The sequence below is a fragment of the Perca flavescens genome, chromosome 17 (genome assembly GCF_004354835.1).
Source record: "Perca flavescens isolate YP-PL-M2 chromosome 17, PFLA_1.0, whole genome shotgun sequence".
NCBI lineage: Eukaryota > Metazoa > Chordata > Actinopteri > Perciformes > Percidae > Perca > Perca flavescens.
In genome coordinates this window covers 17,332,708-17,346,237 of record NC_041347.1, presented here as the reverse complement: position 1 = coordinate 17,346,237, position 13,530 = coordinate 17,332,708, and the positions used below count along the sequence as shown (strand labels likewise).

Here is a 13,530-nt window from a genome sequence, read left to right as displayed (position 1 = left end):
GGACGGCCCACCAAAATAGGGAATGTGTTTAGGAAAGTGGAGGGAGTGGGCTTAGACTCCTTTTCCTGTTATGTTTCTACTTCTACTCTGCATACCTTCAATTTTTCTGGACAGACACCCATTTTCAAGTCACATCAAATTAGTTTTAGGCAATCATGCATTCAAACAGCTACAGTACAGTACATGACCGAAAAGAAAATTGTTGTGCTATACAGTGCACAAGCGCTGGGGTTTCTCTATGTGCCATTCTGACGTTGTGCTATTTTTCTTCAAAAGACCACTACAGAGGTAAATTGCTACCAGACACCAGTTCAACACAAACCACAGAAACAAAGAGGATTGCTGTTGGACTGCATGTGTGAGTCTGTCTGCGTGAAAAGAGGAAGATGAACACATCACAGAAATGAGACGAAAATAATCAACAGTTGTTTTGTTGAAATTATGATCAATGTATTTGTGTCATCCAGCCTCATAAATCAAGATCTAAAAAACGTCCGCATCTTTTCAGCTTTATGCTTTCAATTTCTAACAAACAACTATAACAAAAACAAAACTGATAAATAACCTGGTAAAAAAAAATGGGCAAACATTGTGAATAAAGGTACTTAAATGGCAATAGAGTGAAATGAATGTCAGCATGACACAATCAGACTTGCGGTGTAGTAAAGTATTTAATTTACATTGCTGCAAATACAACCTTTGTTAGTGTGAAAGAATGTGTGTGATGATATTAAAATAGATTACTCTTACTGTGTGATGGGTTAATAATTATGTTTGATAACATAGTCGTAATCTGGCTGACTCATTGTGTGTACAACCCCCAAGGACAGCTATGTAACACGTGATGACAACTACAGTACATAATCAAAGAGCACGGTCACTTAAATTTGAATTTACAACTATGCTATCCATGACTTTATATAAAAATTAGCCCTCATCTGTCAGTAATAGAACAGTAATAGTAAAGTGTGGTTACTTTATTAACAGGGTCTTCAGCTAAAGCTGGGAGAAGTTATGTTGAGGGGGAAGGCAAACACGGAACACAGCTTCGACAGGGGGGTAGGGCAAAGGGTAGTTAGAGTGGAAACATTTTGTATTTTACAAGATGACAAAAATAAATAGTAGATCAACAAAAAAGAAATTGATTGGCAACAATTGTAAATAACTGGTTAATTGATTACAATTATATTAACTGGTTTCAGTTTTACAAATGTAATATTTGCCCATTTTCTAATGATAGAAACTAAATATCTTTAGACTGTTGGCCTAACCAAACAAGCAATTTGGATACGCCACCTTAGGCTCTGAGAATTGGAAACCTTTCTTTTTTTTTTACTAATTTCAGACATTTTTATAGACTGAATGATTAATGTAAAAATAATCATTAGCTGCAACCCACCATTCATAAATTAGGCAAAGCCTCTGTGCATATATATGCTTCCAACTTAAATATTAAACATCCAACTCATCTGTGCTTGTGTTTGCTCTCTGACCATACCCCAATAGTGGATACATACCTTAAAGAGACACAATGTATATACTCAGTAATGTTTTAATAAATATTTAAAATTTTTTTTAATGTGAATAGGCTTATGTTACATGCATTTTGTAGAGAATAAGACTAATTCATGAAATCATGTGATCAAGACAAATCCCATCAGAGACAGTTCATCATTCAAATTAAAAAACAATGCTATCATACATTTGTAGTGAAGACTTGAAAGATAGAAGACTCAATACAACAATATGCTACTATACCTAACCAATGCTTTTTAAAGTAGGTTTAGTGAAGTAACTGGATAACTTTGCTTAATTAAACCCTGAACAATGTTCCAGTGCAAGTTAGAGTTTGTCTTAAGTCATCCAGATGAACCAGTACTCTTGCTTCTTGAAACATCCACAACCCCAGCATGACACCTGAACGGGGTTAAAGGCTATTCAGAGTGTGTCTTATGTTATGCTGTATAGTAACATGTTAACAGGGCTACAAAGTTTATAGCACATAGTTTTAATGCCCTAAGAATCTGTGGCAAACCGTGGCCCTGGAGCCTGGGTCTTTAATAGGATCATGGGACAACACGTGGCAAAAAACAAATCAAACTAAAAAAGATAACAGCCAGAGCCCTATGTCACATGGTTCTGCATATAAAGGTTTCTATTGCCCTAAATGGCTTCACAACACACAAAGGCCATTCCAAAAAAACAGATTAAAAAAGCTGGCTAGTGCATAAGGCATCACTACATTTAATTGGCATGTGAGTGTCGAACTATACAAATGATACAAGCAAATTATATTGACTTATTTCACATACATGTTTTTAGCTGGAATGGAAGTAAAATGTCTAGAATATTTATTTAGAAATAGATCCAATCCAGTGTTTTCTGTGTTTGTTTGTTTTGTATCTTAGACGTATTTATTTTAACAAGGCACAGCACATCAGTCAGTTGCACGAACAGGCGTGGCGTGACTTTTTCACTAGGTGGGGCTAGATCATAGAAATAAAATGGGAACTCAAATATATCAGTCATTGTCTGGAATTATGGAGCAAAGTCATTTTTATAGCCCCTCCAATTTTCAGATTTGAGGTCATGTTACGGTGGAGGTATAGGATTTTACTTAGAAAAAACGTTATATTTATAGCTACAGTAAAAAAAAAAAAAAAAAAAGATTTTCATTATAAGTGTATTCAAAGATGTCCTCCACTCAAATATATCAGTCATTGTCTGGAATTATGGACCAAAGTATTTTCATAGCACCTCAAGTTCCGATTTGAAGTCCTTTTACAGTATACATGTTGGACTTTTACTTCGTAAAACCTCCAGATTTAAAGAGTAAAATTGTTTTCAGCATAAGTCATTGTCTGGAATTAGTATTTTTATAGCCCCTCGAGTTTCAGATTTGAGGTAATTTTATAGTAGAGGTATGGGATATAACTTTGAAAAATCTCCAAATTTATACAATGACAATGTTTGATTTTGATTTGTTTCAGCTGTGTTTTGGACTTGTCTTGTCTTGAGTCATTTTGTATGTAGTTTTGAGGAATTTTTTAATTTTTATTCTAGTTTTGATAATGACCATTGTTGTTCCTTTTTATCAACTTGACTCCCAATTCCTTTTACATATTTACACACCTTTTCCAGGTTTTTAACTGCTCTTCCCCCGAATCGAAAGATTTAAATTTTATTTAATTTTAAAGAGGTCCTAGGCCTCATGGTTAAAACACCTAGGTGGCGTTGTCGGCCCCATTTTTTTACATTATCTTGACCCTTCCCCCACCACCAGTCCCGTTTACATTTGTTACACGTATTTCGCATCATACCTGAGTCACTCTGAGTCCAGGGGTACCTGAGTAATAAATGCCTAATACATCAATGTGCATTGGACAGCTATTACAATTATAAAGTGTCTTTTTATCAGCCAGGAAGCGAAAGAATGAGCAGGACTTATGCTTGTGTGAGTAATGTTAAATCCCTGTACAAAACCCACATGCATCCTAGCTTCAACAAGACATCCCTTATGTGTCTTTGGGTGTGTAATCTTTCCGATTAAGTATTTTCACAGTCTTATACTTCAACTACGACTAACTTACTTGACTTGCAAAATTATCTTTTAAATTGACGAACATCAAATGTGTAACTCATTGCTCGATTCAAACAGGATTAAGTAATTGTCTCTCGCCATTCATACGTACATGGTTTTTTCTCTCTCAAAATAAGGTCCCATGGTCCACCGGAAGGGGACTTTACCTCTCTATTGATCCGCCCACTTGTTGAAGGAGATCACAGGTTCATGGACTCAAATTTGTCACTTCAGTACAGCCTGGTTGGATATTAGTGAAGATAGTAACATGACTCTCCAACCTCTTAAACCACATTAACAACAATTAAAACTAATGTAAATGAATGATGCATTAAAGATGAAATTAATAAGAGACTGGTTTTAAAAGGTCCCATGGCATGAAAATGTCACTTTATGAGGCTTTTTAACATTAATATGAGTTCCCTCAGCCTGCCTATTGTCACCCAGTGGCTAGAAATGGCGATAGGTGTAAACCGAGCCCTGTGTATCCTGCTCTGTCTTTGAGAAAATGAAAGCTCAGATGGGCCGATCTGGAATCTTGGAATCTGGAAAGGTTACCTCCCCTTTCTCTGCTTTGCCCGCCCAGATAATTTGGCCCACCCATGAGAGAGACATCATGGCTTTCAAACGAGCAAAGTGGCAGTTGGTCAAGGGCACACCCCCCACTCCCCTTCCTCCTCTCCCCCCCTCTCTCCTCTTCAATAGCTGCAGACACAGAAATGGCACATACTAAGAAAAGCTCATTGTGGGACTGGCTCTAGTGGCTGTAATTCTGCACCAAAATGAATTTTGGGAAAGAGACTTCAGATACAGTATTAGGGGACCACTAAGGTCTATATAAAAGCATCCAAAGAGCACCATGTCATGGGACCTTTAATTGTAGCATTTGTTACATTTGACAACATTGGACAAAAGCACACTGAATTGTTTAATGTTTTGGGCTTTAATTGAATTCTGAGCAAACTGAACAATGTTTTTTGTCCTTGTTAAAAATAAAGTACAGGAGGCCACAACTTTACGTTATTTTTCACTGTGAATAGGGAGTGCTGTAAATAAATATACAGGCGGTCAACTATATTTAGATTCTATTTACTATTTACATTAACACCATTGCCTCTGTGGCAGATATAGGCAAAATACACCTCTATGCAGACGACACAGTACTATATTGTTCCGCACCTACTCTAGCTCAAGCTTATCAATCACTACAGCAGTCTTTTAATTTATTACAGACCACCTTCATTGAACTTAAACTGGTATAAACGCTGGTAAAACTAAAGCGATGCAGTTCACAAAGTCTCGGACTGTACCCGCATCAACCCCTCTAGCCATTTCCACACTAGATGGGAAGTGCGTTGAAAATGTTTCATCTTATAAATATCTTGGTTTGTGGATTGATGAAAAGCTAACCTTCAAGGTTCATATTGAAAAATTAGTGAGAAAACTGAAAGTAAAACTTGGTTTTTATTTTAGGAATAAATCCTGTTTTACTACCCAAGCTAGGAAGAAATTGATCAGTGTCACTTTCCTACCAGTCTTAGACTATGGGGATGTTATTTACATGCATGCTGCCTCTACCACGCTGCACACACTTGACACAGTCTACCATGGTGCATTACGTTTCATTACTAATGCCAAGTCACGCACTCATCACTGTCGTCTTTATGAGGAAACTGGTTTTAGCTCTTTAGGACTGCGTAGATGGTTCCACTGGCACTTTTTTATTTTTAAAGCAATTAATGGTACTTTACCCAGTTATCTTACTAGTCTGTTGACCAGGAATCATCACCTTTACAATCTCCGCTCCGCTAACATTTTGGCTCTGAATATCCCACGTGTAACAACAGAATTCGGCAAGACTGCTTTTAGTTATGCTGCTCCTTGGTGTTGGAATTTACTCCAAAATGTTTTGAAGCTTTCGGTTATCATTCCACTTAAACATTTTAAACAGTTACTTAAACAAACGAAATTTGAACAATGTACATGTTTTCAATAAGCCTTTTTATGTTATTTTAAATTGTTGTACTGTAATTCAGTTTTTGTTTGCTGTGTCTGTTTTTGTGATTCTGTGTAACTTGTGTACTGTTGCTCCAGGGCTCCCTTGTAAAAGAGATTTGACTATCTCAATGGGACATCAGCTGGTAAAATAAAGGATAAATAAAAAAAATAAAATAAAAAAATAAAATATGGCAATAATAAAACATACCAAAAAACACAAGAATTTCAAAATTGGTAGTGTATTTTATTACACAGCCCATACATGTGTACAATAACAAATGTAAATTATGAATCACTCTCCACTGTGATATACTTTAACTGCATATCCCAGAAGGTTGCAGGGCTTTCCCTGAGCACTAACTTTACAAGGACTGTTTGATCAGTGATAAAGAAAAAAATGTTTTTTGACATACCAGTATAATTACTTATGATCACTTTTGAGGTATCTGTTTTGTTGTCTGTCATGACTGTCCAGTACCCATTTACATGGTATTTCCGGCTATTGCATTAAGAGTGCGGACCTTTCTCACATCTGTCACCTTCAGGCCGTACTCAGGTGCTGAGAAAGTAGCTCCCATCGTCACACAGGTGTTCCTGCACATGGAAACAATATTAGACAGACAGCAACAACACAAATAGTTCATCTATTTTATTTTAGTTTTATTCCCTAAAAAACTTGTAATGTATGTAAGCATGGGAAAAATCATACATACCTGAACTTCATGGCAGAATCCCTACTGGAGCGGGCTGAGCAGTGAAACTCTTCAGCTCCCGACCCCTCTAAAATTCTCTGCAGGTTCCTCTCATTAATACCCCCTCCTGTATCAAACATTTTTTTTTTTTTTTATAAATAAACAAATAAAAAAACAAACCTACATTTTACAAGAGAAAAGTAAAAGTACTAACCTGGCATGATGGCAATTCTCCCTTTAGCCTGTTGAGCGGAAGAAAAGGTGGAGCGTAGGATATAAGAATGGTAGTAAGGGAGAGACATAAGCTGCTCACCTACAATGACTTCGCAAAAGAGATAAATAGCCCTGCCATCTTCATATGCTTGCATGCAAACATGTATGTGTACATGTAATTTATACATACTTGTTCAATGAGCCGTTTAATGAGAGGGAGTCCCTCCAAAGCAGAATTGTCACAGCCACTTGTCAACAGACGCTGGAACCCTAATGATATCAGTGTCTCCAGAGCAACCACTGGGTCATTAACCATGTCAAAAGCTGCAGAAGGAGCAATATAAGTTTCATAAAATGAGTTCAAAAGTCTTTAGAGGCTCTGATGAAATCACTCTAAAAAGGGCTTTACGGCTTTGTGATATCTTTTCTAATCTAGTTGCTAGCAGCTGCATGACATTTTCAAAGCTTTAAGTCTACAACTGATTGAAGAGAGAAGAAGGTTACCTCGGTGGAAGGTGATGGGCAAAGGTCGAGCAGCAGCTAGTGAGCAAAAGGTGACAATCAGAAAAATACATGGAACAATACAAAACCCCAAACAAAGTAAAAGTAATAAAAGTGTTGCACATTCTGAATATTTTTCTCTTTTTGTGTGCCTACATGCTCTCTATGGCTAGTTGTTTATTCAGTGCAGCATCCTCGATAAGACATTTACTTTACTTTATACTGTGAGTCACTGCCAACACAATTTTCTTTGTTATGGATTATTGCTACAATATTTTTGCTCTCTGACTTGCATTTTATTTCAGGAAAAAGTCACAGTGTATTTTTGAAATATTTAAGCAAAATTATTTATGAAATATAAAAAAATAAATAAATAAAAAATTACAGGAGGATGACATCTGGAATAAATCAAAGACTATTTCAGAAAGACGTGCTCTGGTTTATTGGCATTTCTTTAAACCAATCACTATCGGCTAGGTGCCGTATGGAGTGTTGTGGAAGTTGTCGTGCAACGATGCCTCTGCAAAATAGCCTCGGGAAGGTGGAACATATCTACGTTCAAAAGTTGTTTTAGTCATGCAACAGAAAACTCAGATTGGACAGATAGTCTAGCTAGCTGTCTGGATTTACACTGCAGAGATCTGAGAAAAGGTTAACCATAGTCCTTATAAATCGACCAGACTTTAAAATGCCAACACAGAGGAAGCCCAAGGCAACGGATATCCGGCCTAAATTAGTGAAATCCGGAGCAATCCTGGAAGTGGAACGTCGTGGATATCGACTAGTGTGAAGGTAATATTTTGAAAAGGCATTTTAGTGAGGATGTTTTTGTTCTGGCAAGATTTAAAGAAAGAACATGGAAGCTAAGACAGAGTACCTTTCGGTTATGTAAACTGGATCTTTTGTAGAACTGTACATCATGCTCTGTTAAGGGAGCATCTTTATTGTTTTTTTTTTTTTTTAAATAGTGCCTTGTAGGCCCATACAGATATGTTCAAGTAAACAGGCAGACAATACCCAGTAACTCCATACAGAGCTCCGCGTCCACCTGTCCATCCTCTGTCAGGGCTCCCAGCACTAGTCCGTCGGCCCCGTGGCTCTTCATCAGCTCTATGTCCTTCCTCATCACCTCCACTTCCTGGTCTGAGTACAGGAAGTCCCCCCCACGAGGCCTTATCATCACATAGACTGGAATTTTGACATTCTGCTTCACAACCTGCAACAGACCTGTGGCAAAGCAAAAATGGTGGCATATGTGATTGTGTGTGCTTGTTGATGGTCTCAGCAGATACTCAAGAGTTTAGGGTTGTGTATGAATATTTGTACAGAAATAAACTGATCCACCTTGACTGGGAGTGAGTCCTCCCTCCAGAAGACTAGAACACAGTTCAAGTCGACCTGCACCTGTCAGCAGAAACAAACGCTCAGACCGCACCTATGTTCCCTTTATGGCCTGTGATCTTTGAAAAATATAAGACTGCATGCCAATTAATTACTACTTAAATGGTCTGATTGACTGCAACATTTTCAACCTACAATTGCCTGTATTACTACCTCTAGATCAAGTAAGTCATGGTGGGTTTACAGTTTTTGCCGATTGCTTACACACTGAAAGTGAATGCTTAGACAAAAGCATCAAAACCTAAACTTTTTGTAACCATGCCTTAAACAAAGGCACCAAAAGTACAAACCCGTTTTCTGCTTTGCGTTTTGTTTGCAATTCTGCAGCACACTTCTTGCAAAACACTACACACCGTTTCTTACATTAGGCACTCTGTTCAAGAATGAAAACTCTTGCAATCATTGGGAAAACACTTCTTTTCAAAATGCAAAACACTATCTGAAATTGGCAACACACCCACACACATAATCACCTTGTGTGCCCCCATTAGTCTGCAAGGAGTTCTCCATCACCATGCCACTCTAGGTCCCTATAATACTGCACACATAATCACATTTCTGGGTGCATAATGTAGATGTACAGGACGGACCACAGCAGCTCAGGTTTGTTCTCATCTGGTTTCCACGTGGTCGCTCTGGTCCGGGACTGGTTCACCAAGCACAATACTGTAACTTCACAGTTGTATACTTGGCCCTGTTAAGGAAAAACTCAGGAGCAGCACAACTCATTTCACATAAGTGAAGGTGGTTCAGGAGACCCTGATGACTTACACAGGAGCATTTAATGAACACTTAATTGACAGACTGATCTCATGAAGTGGCGTATTATGACACACCAATTTGTATGCCATTTTTGGCGTGTTATCAAGATGCATACTCGCTTTTTAGAGTGTTTATCAACGCTGTTTGGCCTCCTTTGACTCACATTGCGTGCGATTGCGTGTGAATTTACGCATTAGCGAGTAGTATGAAAGGGCGAAAATCCACATAGGGAAGTTGGTCGGGGTGGTGGATGGGTAAAACACAGGACTTTCACCCAGGAGACCGGGGGATTGGATCCCGTGTGTTGCTTTTTTTTTTCCTTTTCCTAAACCCAACCCTGTTCTTCTTTTCCTAAACCCAACCGGTTATACTTTTCCTAAACCCAACCGGTTATTCTTTTCCTAAACCCAACCGGTTATACTTTTCCTAAACCCAACCGGTTATTCTTTTCCTAAACCCAACCGGTTATACTTTTCCTAAACCCAACCGGTTATTCTTTTCCTAAACCCAAGTCACGTTTCCTAAACTCAACCGTTGCTTTCTCGCGAGAATACGCCAAGTGGCGTGTATGTTTACGTCCACTGTATACAGCGTAGAAATACAGTACACGCGGATAGCTCAAAATGCGTACAGATAACACACCACTTGGCTTAAGAAAGTGGGCGTGTATGTTTACGCGAAGACATGATGTCATGCTGCAATTGAGGAGATGTAAGAAATAAAAATGTCAGTCAAGCTGGCTATGCTTTATGAGGATACAAATCATAGTTGAATTATAGTTGTGTGTTTAGTGGAAGAGCACTGTGACAGCTTAGTCATGCAAAATGAGAAAAGGACACTGTTGTAGGTGCAGAAAGCAGCATTGTATGACGGTGGTCAGAAAGCAACAAGAGTGCAGCAATGAAGTTAATATCAGTTTGATATCAGTTTGACCATGAGAATAAGTTACTCCTCAACCTGTGACACGCAACAGCGGCGCATTGTTCTCTCTGACCATCAGCATAGTTAAAGTCTGCCTAAGAACTGATGAAGAGGGCGTGTGCCAAAAGACTGGGACCAGTCTGTGCACCAACCAGGGGACGCCAAGTCTAAACCACGGTACTCCTCCAACTTTTAATAAAAACAAATCAAAATGCTCTTAGAGACTGATATATGAATTCATGTATAAGCCAGAAAATTCAGTCTGATGAGAGAAGCCTGTGTGCCTGCTCAACTAGGACCTGTGTACACGTTTATGCTCTTATGATTTTACTTAAATAAATACTTGTTAAACTTTTAAATCCTCTCCTTGCCTACTTAGTGGATTTTGAAACACGACAGAGACAATTAAGCAGGCAGTAGAGTTTAACCACGATGCGTTATTGTGCAGTGCCGTCCCAACTCTCTGAAGTTCCTGTCTTCCTGAAGGTGTATTTAAACTCATGCTGGCGGCGCCTACACACAGTTGATAAAGCCTAGTTCAGCCTCTCTCTCTCTCTCTCTCTCTCTCTCTCTCTCTCTCTCTCTCTCTCTCTCTCTCTCTCTCTCTCTCTCTCTCTCTCTCTCTCTCTCTCTCTCTCTCTCTCTCTCTCTCTGGGAAGTAGGCAAAAGTGTGGCAAGCCCAGTGACCTCCAAAAGGAGACAGTCCTAAAACAAAACATTCCTTTATCACACAGCTGTCTATACTCCTTGAATCTGTAGAGACAAACATAATTACACATGAACAGGTTTGGTTATTAGAGACAGGCTGAATATTCTCGTCCCCTGACCTGTGACCTATGAATGACCGGATGTTGCCTAAGCTTTCCCCATAGTCTCATTATACCATAACATGGTGTTTCCGGTAATTCCACTACAGGCCCCTTACTTCCCATTTCTTAATCCGATTGAGGAATTATTTTCAGTTTGGCATTGGAAAATGTACGACTGCCAACCACATGCCCACGTGCCTCTTCTGTAAGCAAAGGAAGAGGCATGCAGAGAAATTGAGGTGGGGTCAGTCCAGAGTTGGATACACAAGGCGATGTCCCCCCCCCGTTTCCTGGCCAGGGATGATATTGCTTGTGATCTGAAAGAGGCAATGTGGCCAAACACTTTTTGTTTACAGTAACATACAGAGCTGTATAGTAACAAAGTAGAACTACTTCACTACTCTACTTAAGTACTAAAAGGCTGGAGCTGTACTCTACTGGAGTATTTTTTTTTCTCCTTCTTCCACTTTTACTTGAGTACATATTTTCAATGAATGAAATACTTTTACTCCGATACATTTTTTATGTGCTGCATCGTTACTCGTTACTGTTGTGAATTCCTCACGCTACGAAGACTGTGTAGGTTACAGTTACGTACACTAATTACTTTTAATTTACATAATAAATCCCTGAGATCTTGTCGTGTTTCTTTTCATTACAGTTGCCACATCACACATATTACTACTACTAGCTAGTGTGTGATACGTTTTTTTGGGCTTTAATCGTTACTGTGCTGGAGAGGATGTTCATTTTACTTGCACAGTGTGATAATTGTACATTTTATTTCAGTATTTGTTATTTTTAATATATATTTAATATTTGTAAATTGATATTAACTAAATAACACAATACTTGTACTTTTACTTTACTACTTGCGATACCTAAAAGTGTTGAATACTTCAGTACTTCTACTGCTTAAAGAGCACTAACTTCTACTCAAGTCACTTTTTTGATAGAGCACTTGTACTTTTACTCAAGTATGGGTCTCTAGTACTTTACAGTACATGTCTGGTAACATATTGTATTGATTACTGTACTTAATTCTACTTTTCTTTGTATTGTCTGTGTAAAGACCTGCAACGGGAAAAACTTTAAATGTATACTTTTTTTTCTGAAGCCTTTCCATTTTGCGTTCATTTAAATGTAAGTAGATGTTTTGTACTGGAACAATCTTTCACAGAAGCCTGTATGACAAAGTACTAGAGCAGTGTTTTGTATAAAGTACATACATGTGTTGTTACGGCTTTGAAAGAGTAAAGTGCTGCATGCGTGAACCATTTTGAACATTTTACATTTTGATTGCAGTTTCATCTTGACATAGATGAGATATTTATCTCCAAGTGTTGGGTCTTATTTCACTTGTGTGAAGAGTTTTGACAAAATGAGCGTGTAAGCAATCGACAAAAACTGTAATAGAAAAAAAACAAAGTGTTCACTAACACAGTGACGCTACCAACCTCCTCGTTCAGCATTGACAGCAGACTCCACGGAGTCCACACACGCTTCCATTAAAAAACTCTCTGCCATCCTGACAGTCTGGACAGTGAGACAGAAAGACAGACACGCCAGAAAGAGATTAATTGTGAATGTGTTAGCAAAAACTTCCATAATCATTTAGCTGTTTTCACTTCCACAAACAACTACCTGTCCAATCCACTTCCTATCGATTCATAAGACCGTATCAGTCGATTGGAAACGTTATGAAGACAGTAGCGTACATATTGTTTAGGTGACTGACTAACTTCAGCTGAGCTCGGCTCCCTTCACCCAGCCAGCACTCATACTTATACCCATGAGCCAGGCCAGCCAGGCCAGCCACGACAGTGGGTAAGCGTTTCCCGGATAGTTGAATTTCAAACACAGTGTCTGGCGGGTGAACGGTGTACTGGTTATGCACATTATGCAGTACTACTGGGCCATTAGGAAGGTGGGTGACCGCCCATGCGGGATACGCTAAGACATAAAACATGCACCAGCCGTCTTTCGATAAAAAAATGTAGAAAATATTACATATTTCAGTTGTATCTGTTGGGTATCGTGTTTACCGCATGCATGGATGTATTAATATAACGGTTTTCCGTCTTTCAAATTAAAATGTGCTCGTCAATTAGTTTTGACGTCAGAGGTCGAAGTTGAACTGGTAACGTTGGGTAACAGGAAACGATGGTGGTGGTGTAACAGTCGGCTAACGTTACAGCTTTTACCTCATCTTTTATTACAGCACTACAGGACCAGCCCAGGCTAGCTAGAGCTCAAATATGTTTCTCTCTTCAATACGGACAACCATTTTTTGCGGTTGCAGAAATGCCGGCAAGGGATTTCAACACAGGAGTGTGAGTAACGCTAGTGTTAGCTAAGCATGAAAAGGTCAGACACTGCACTGCAAGCAATAACGTTAATTATTACACAATAACGTTACTTACTTCACGGACAGCGTTTAACGTTACTGTCAAATTAACGTTAGAGCTAGAAAATAAACCGAGTTTATAAATGAATCGATATTAGAAATTTCAACTCAAATATAACGTTGTCCAATGTCCAATAACTACATTTCCTCAACGACCATAGACATCAAACCAACCAACCTGCAATCCTTTTGTCCAGATCTGCTGAATCTCTTGACTGGTCATTAGGACAGTGTAAATGTAGAAGT

General features: G+C 38.6%; 2 protein-coding genes across 4 annotated transcripts in view; one reads left to right on the top strand and one right to left on the bottom strand.

The window, feature by feature from the left end:
• Positions 1–5,801: 5,801 nt before the first annotated feature.
• cutc (cutC copper transporter homolog (E. coli)) overlaps positions 5,802–13,530 on the bottom strand; it is a 7,746-nt gene continuing 17 nt past the window's right edge. Inside the window, exons 1-9 of one of the 2 annotated variants that reach the window (XM_028603479.1) lie at positions 13,463–13,530; positions 12,335–12,413; positions 8,329–8,388; positions 8,002–8,211; positions 6,988–7,023; positions 6,674–6,807; positions 6,485–6,512; positions 6,292–6,397; positions 5,802–6,172 (exon numbers count right to left, since the gene is read on the bottom strand). The exon at positions 13,463–13,530 is cut by the window's right edge and continues 17 nt beyond it. In XM_028603479.1, coding sequence (XP_028459280.1) covers positions 6,061–6,172; positions 6,292–6,397; positions 6,485–6,512; positions 6,674–6,807; positions 6,988–7,023; positions 8,002–8,211; positions 8,329–8,388; positions 12,335–12,413; positions 13,463–13,507 — 810 coding nt within the window. In that variant the 5' untranslated portion in view covers positions 13,508–13,530 and the 3' untranslated portion in view covers positions 5,802–6,060. Of the gene's footprint in view, positions 6,173–6,291; positions 6,398–6,484; positions 6,513–6,673; positions 6,808–6,987; positions 7,024–8,001; positions 8,212–8,328; positions 8,389–12,334; positions 12,414–12,521; positions 12,732–13,462 lie in introns of those variants that run through there. The other variant, XM_028603480.1, reaches the window with a different exon arrangement.
• cox15 (cytochrome c oxidase assembly factor COX15) overlaps positions 12,730–13,530 on the top strand; it is an 8,734-nt gene continuing 7,933 nt past the window's right edge. The window contains exon 1 of one of the 2 annotated variants that reach the window (XM_028603478.1): positions 12,730–12,804. In XM_028603478.1, the coding sequence (XP_028459279.1) occupies positions 12,769–12,804 (36 nt within the window). In that variant the 5' untranslated portion in view covers positions 12,730–12,768. Of the gene's footprint in view, positions 12,805–12,874; positions 13,211–13,530 lie in introns of those variants that run through there. The other variant, XM_028603477.1, reaches the window with a different exon arrangement.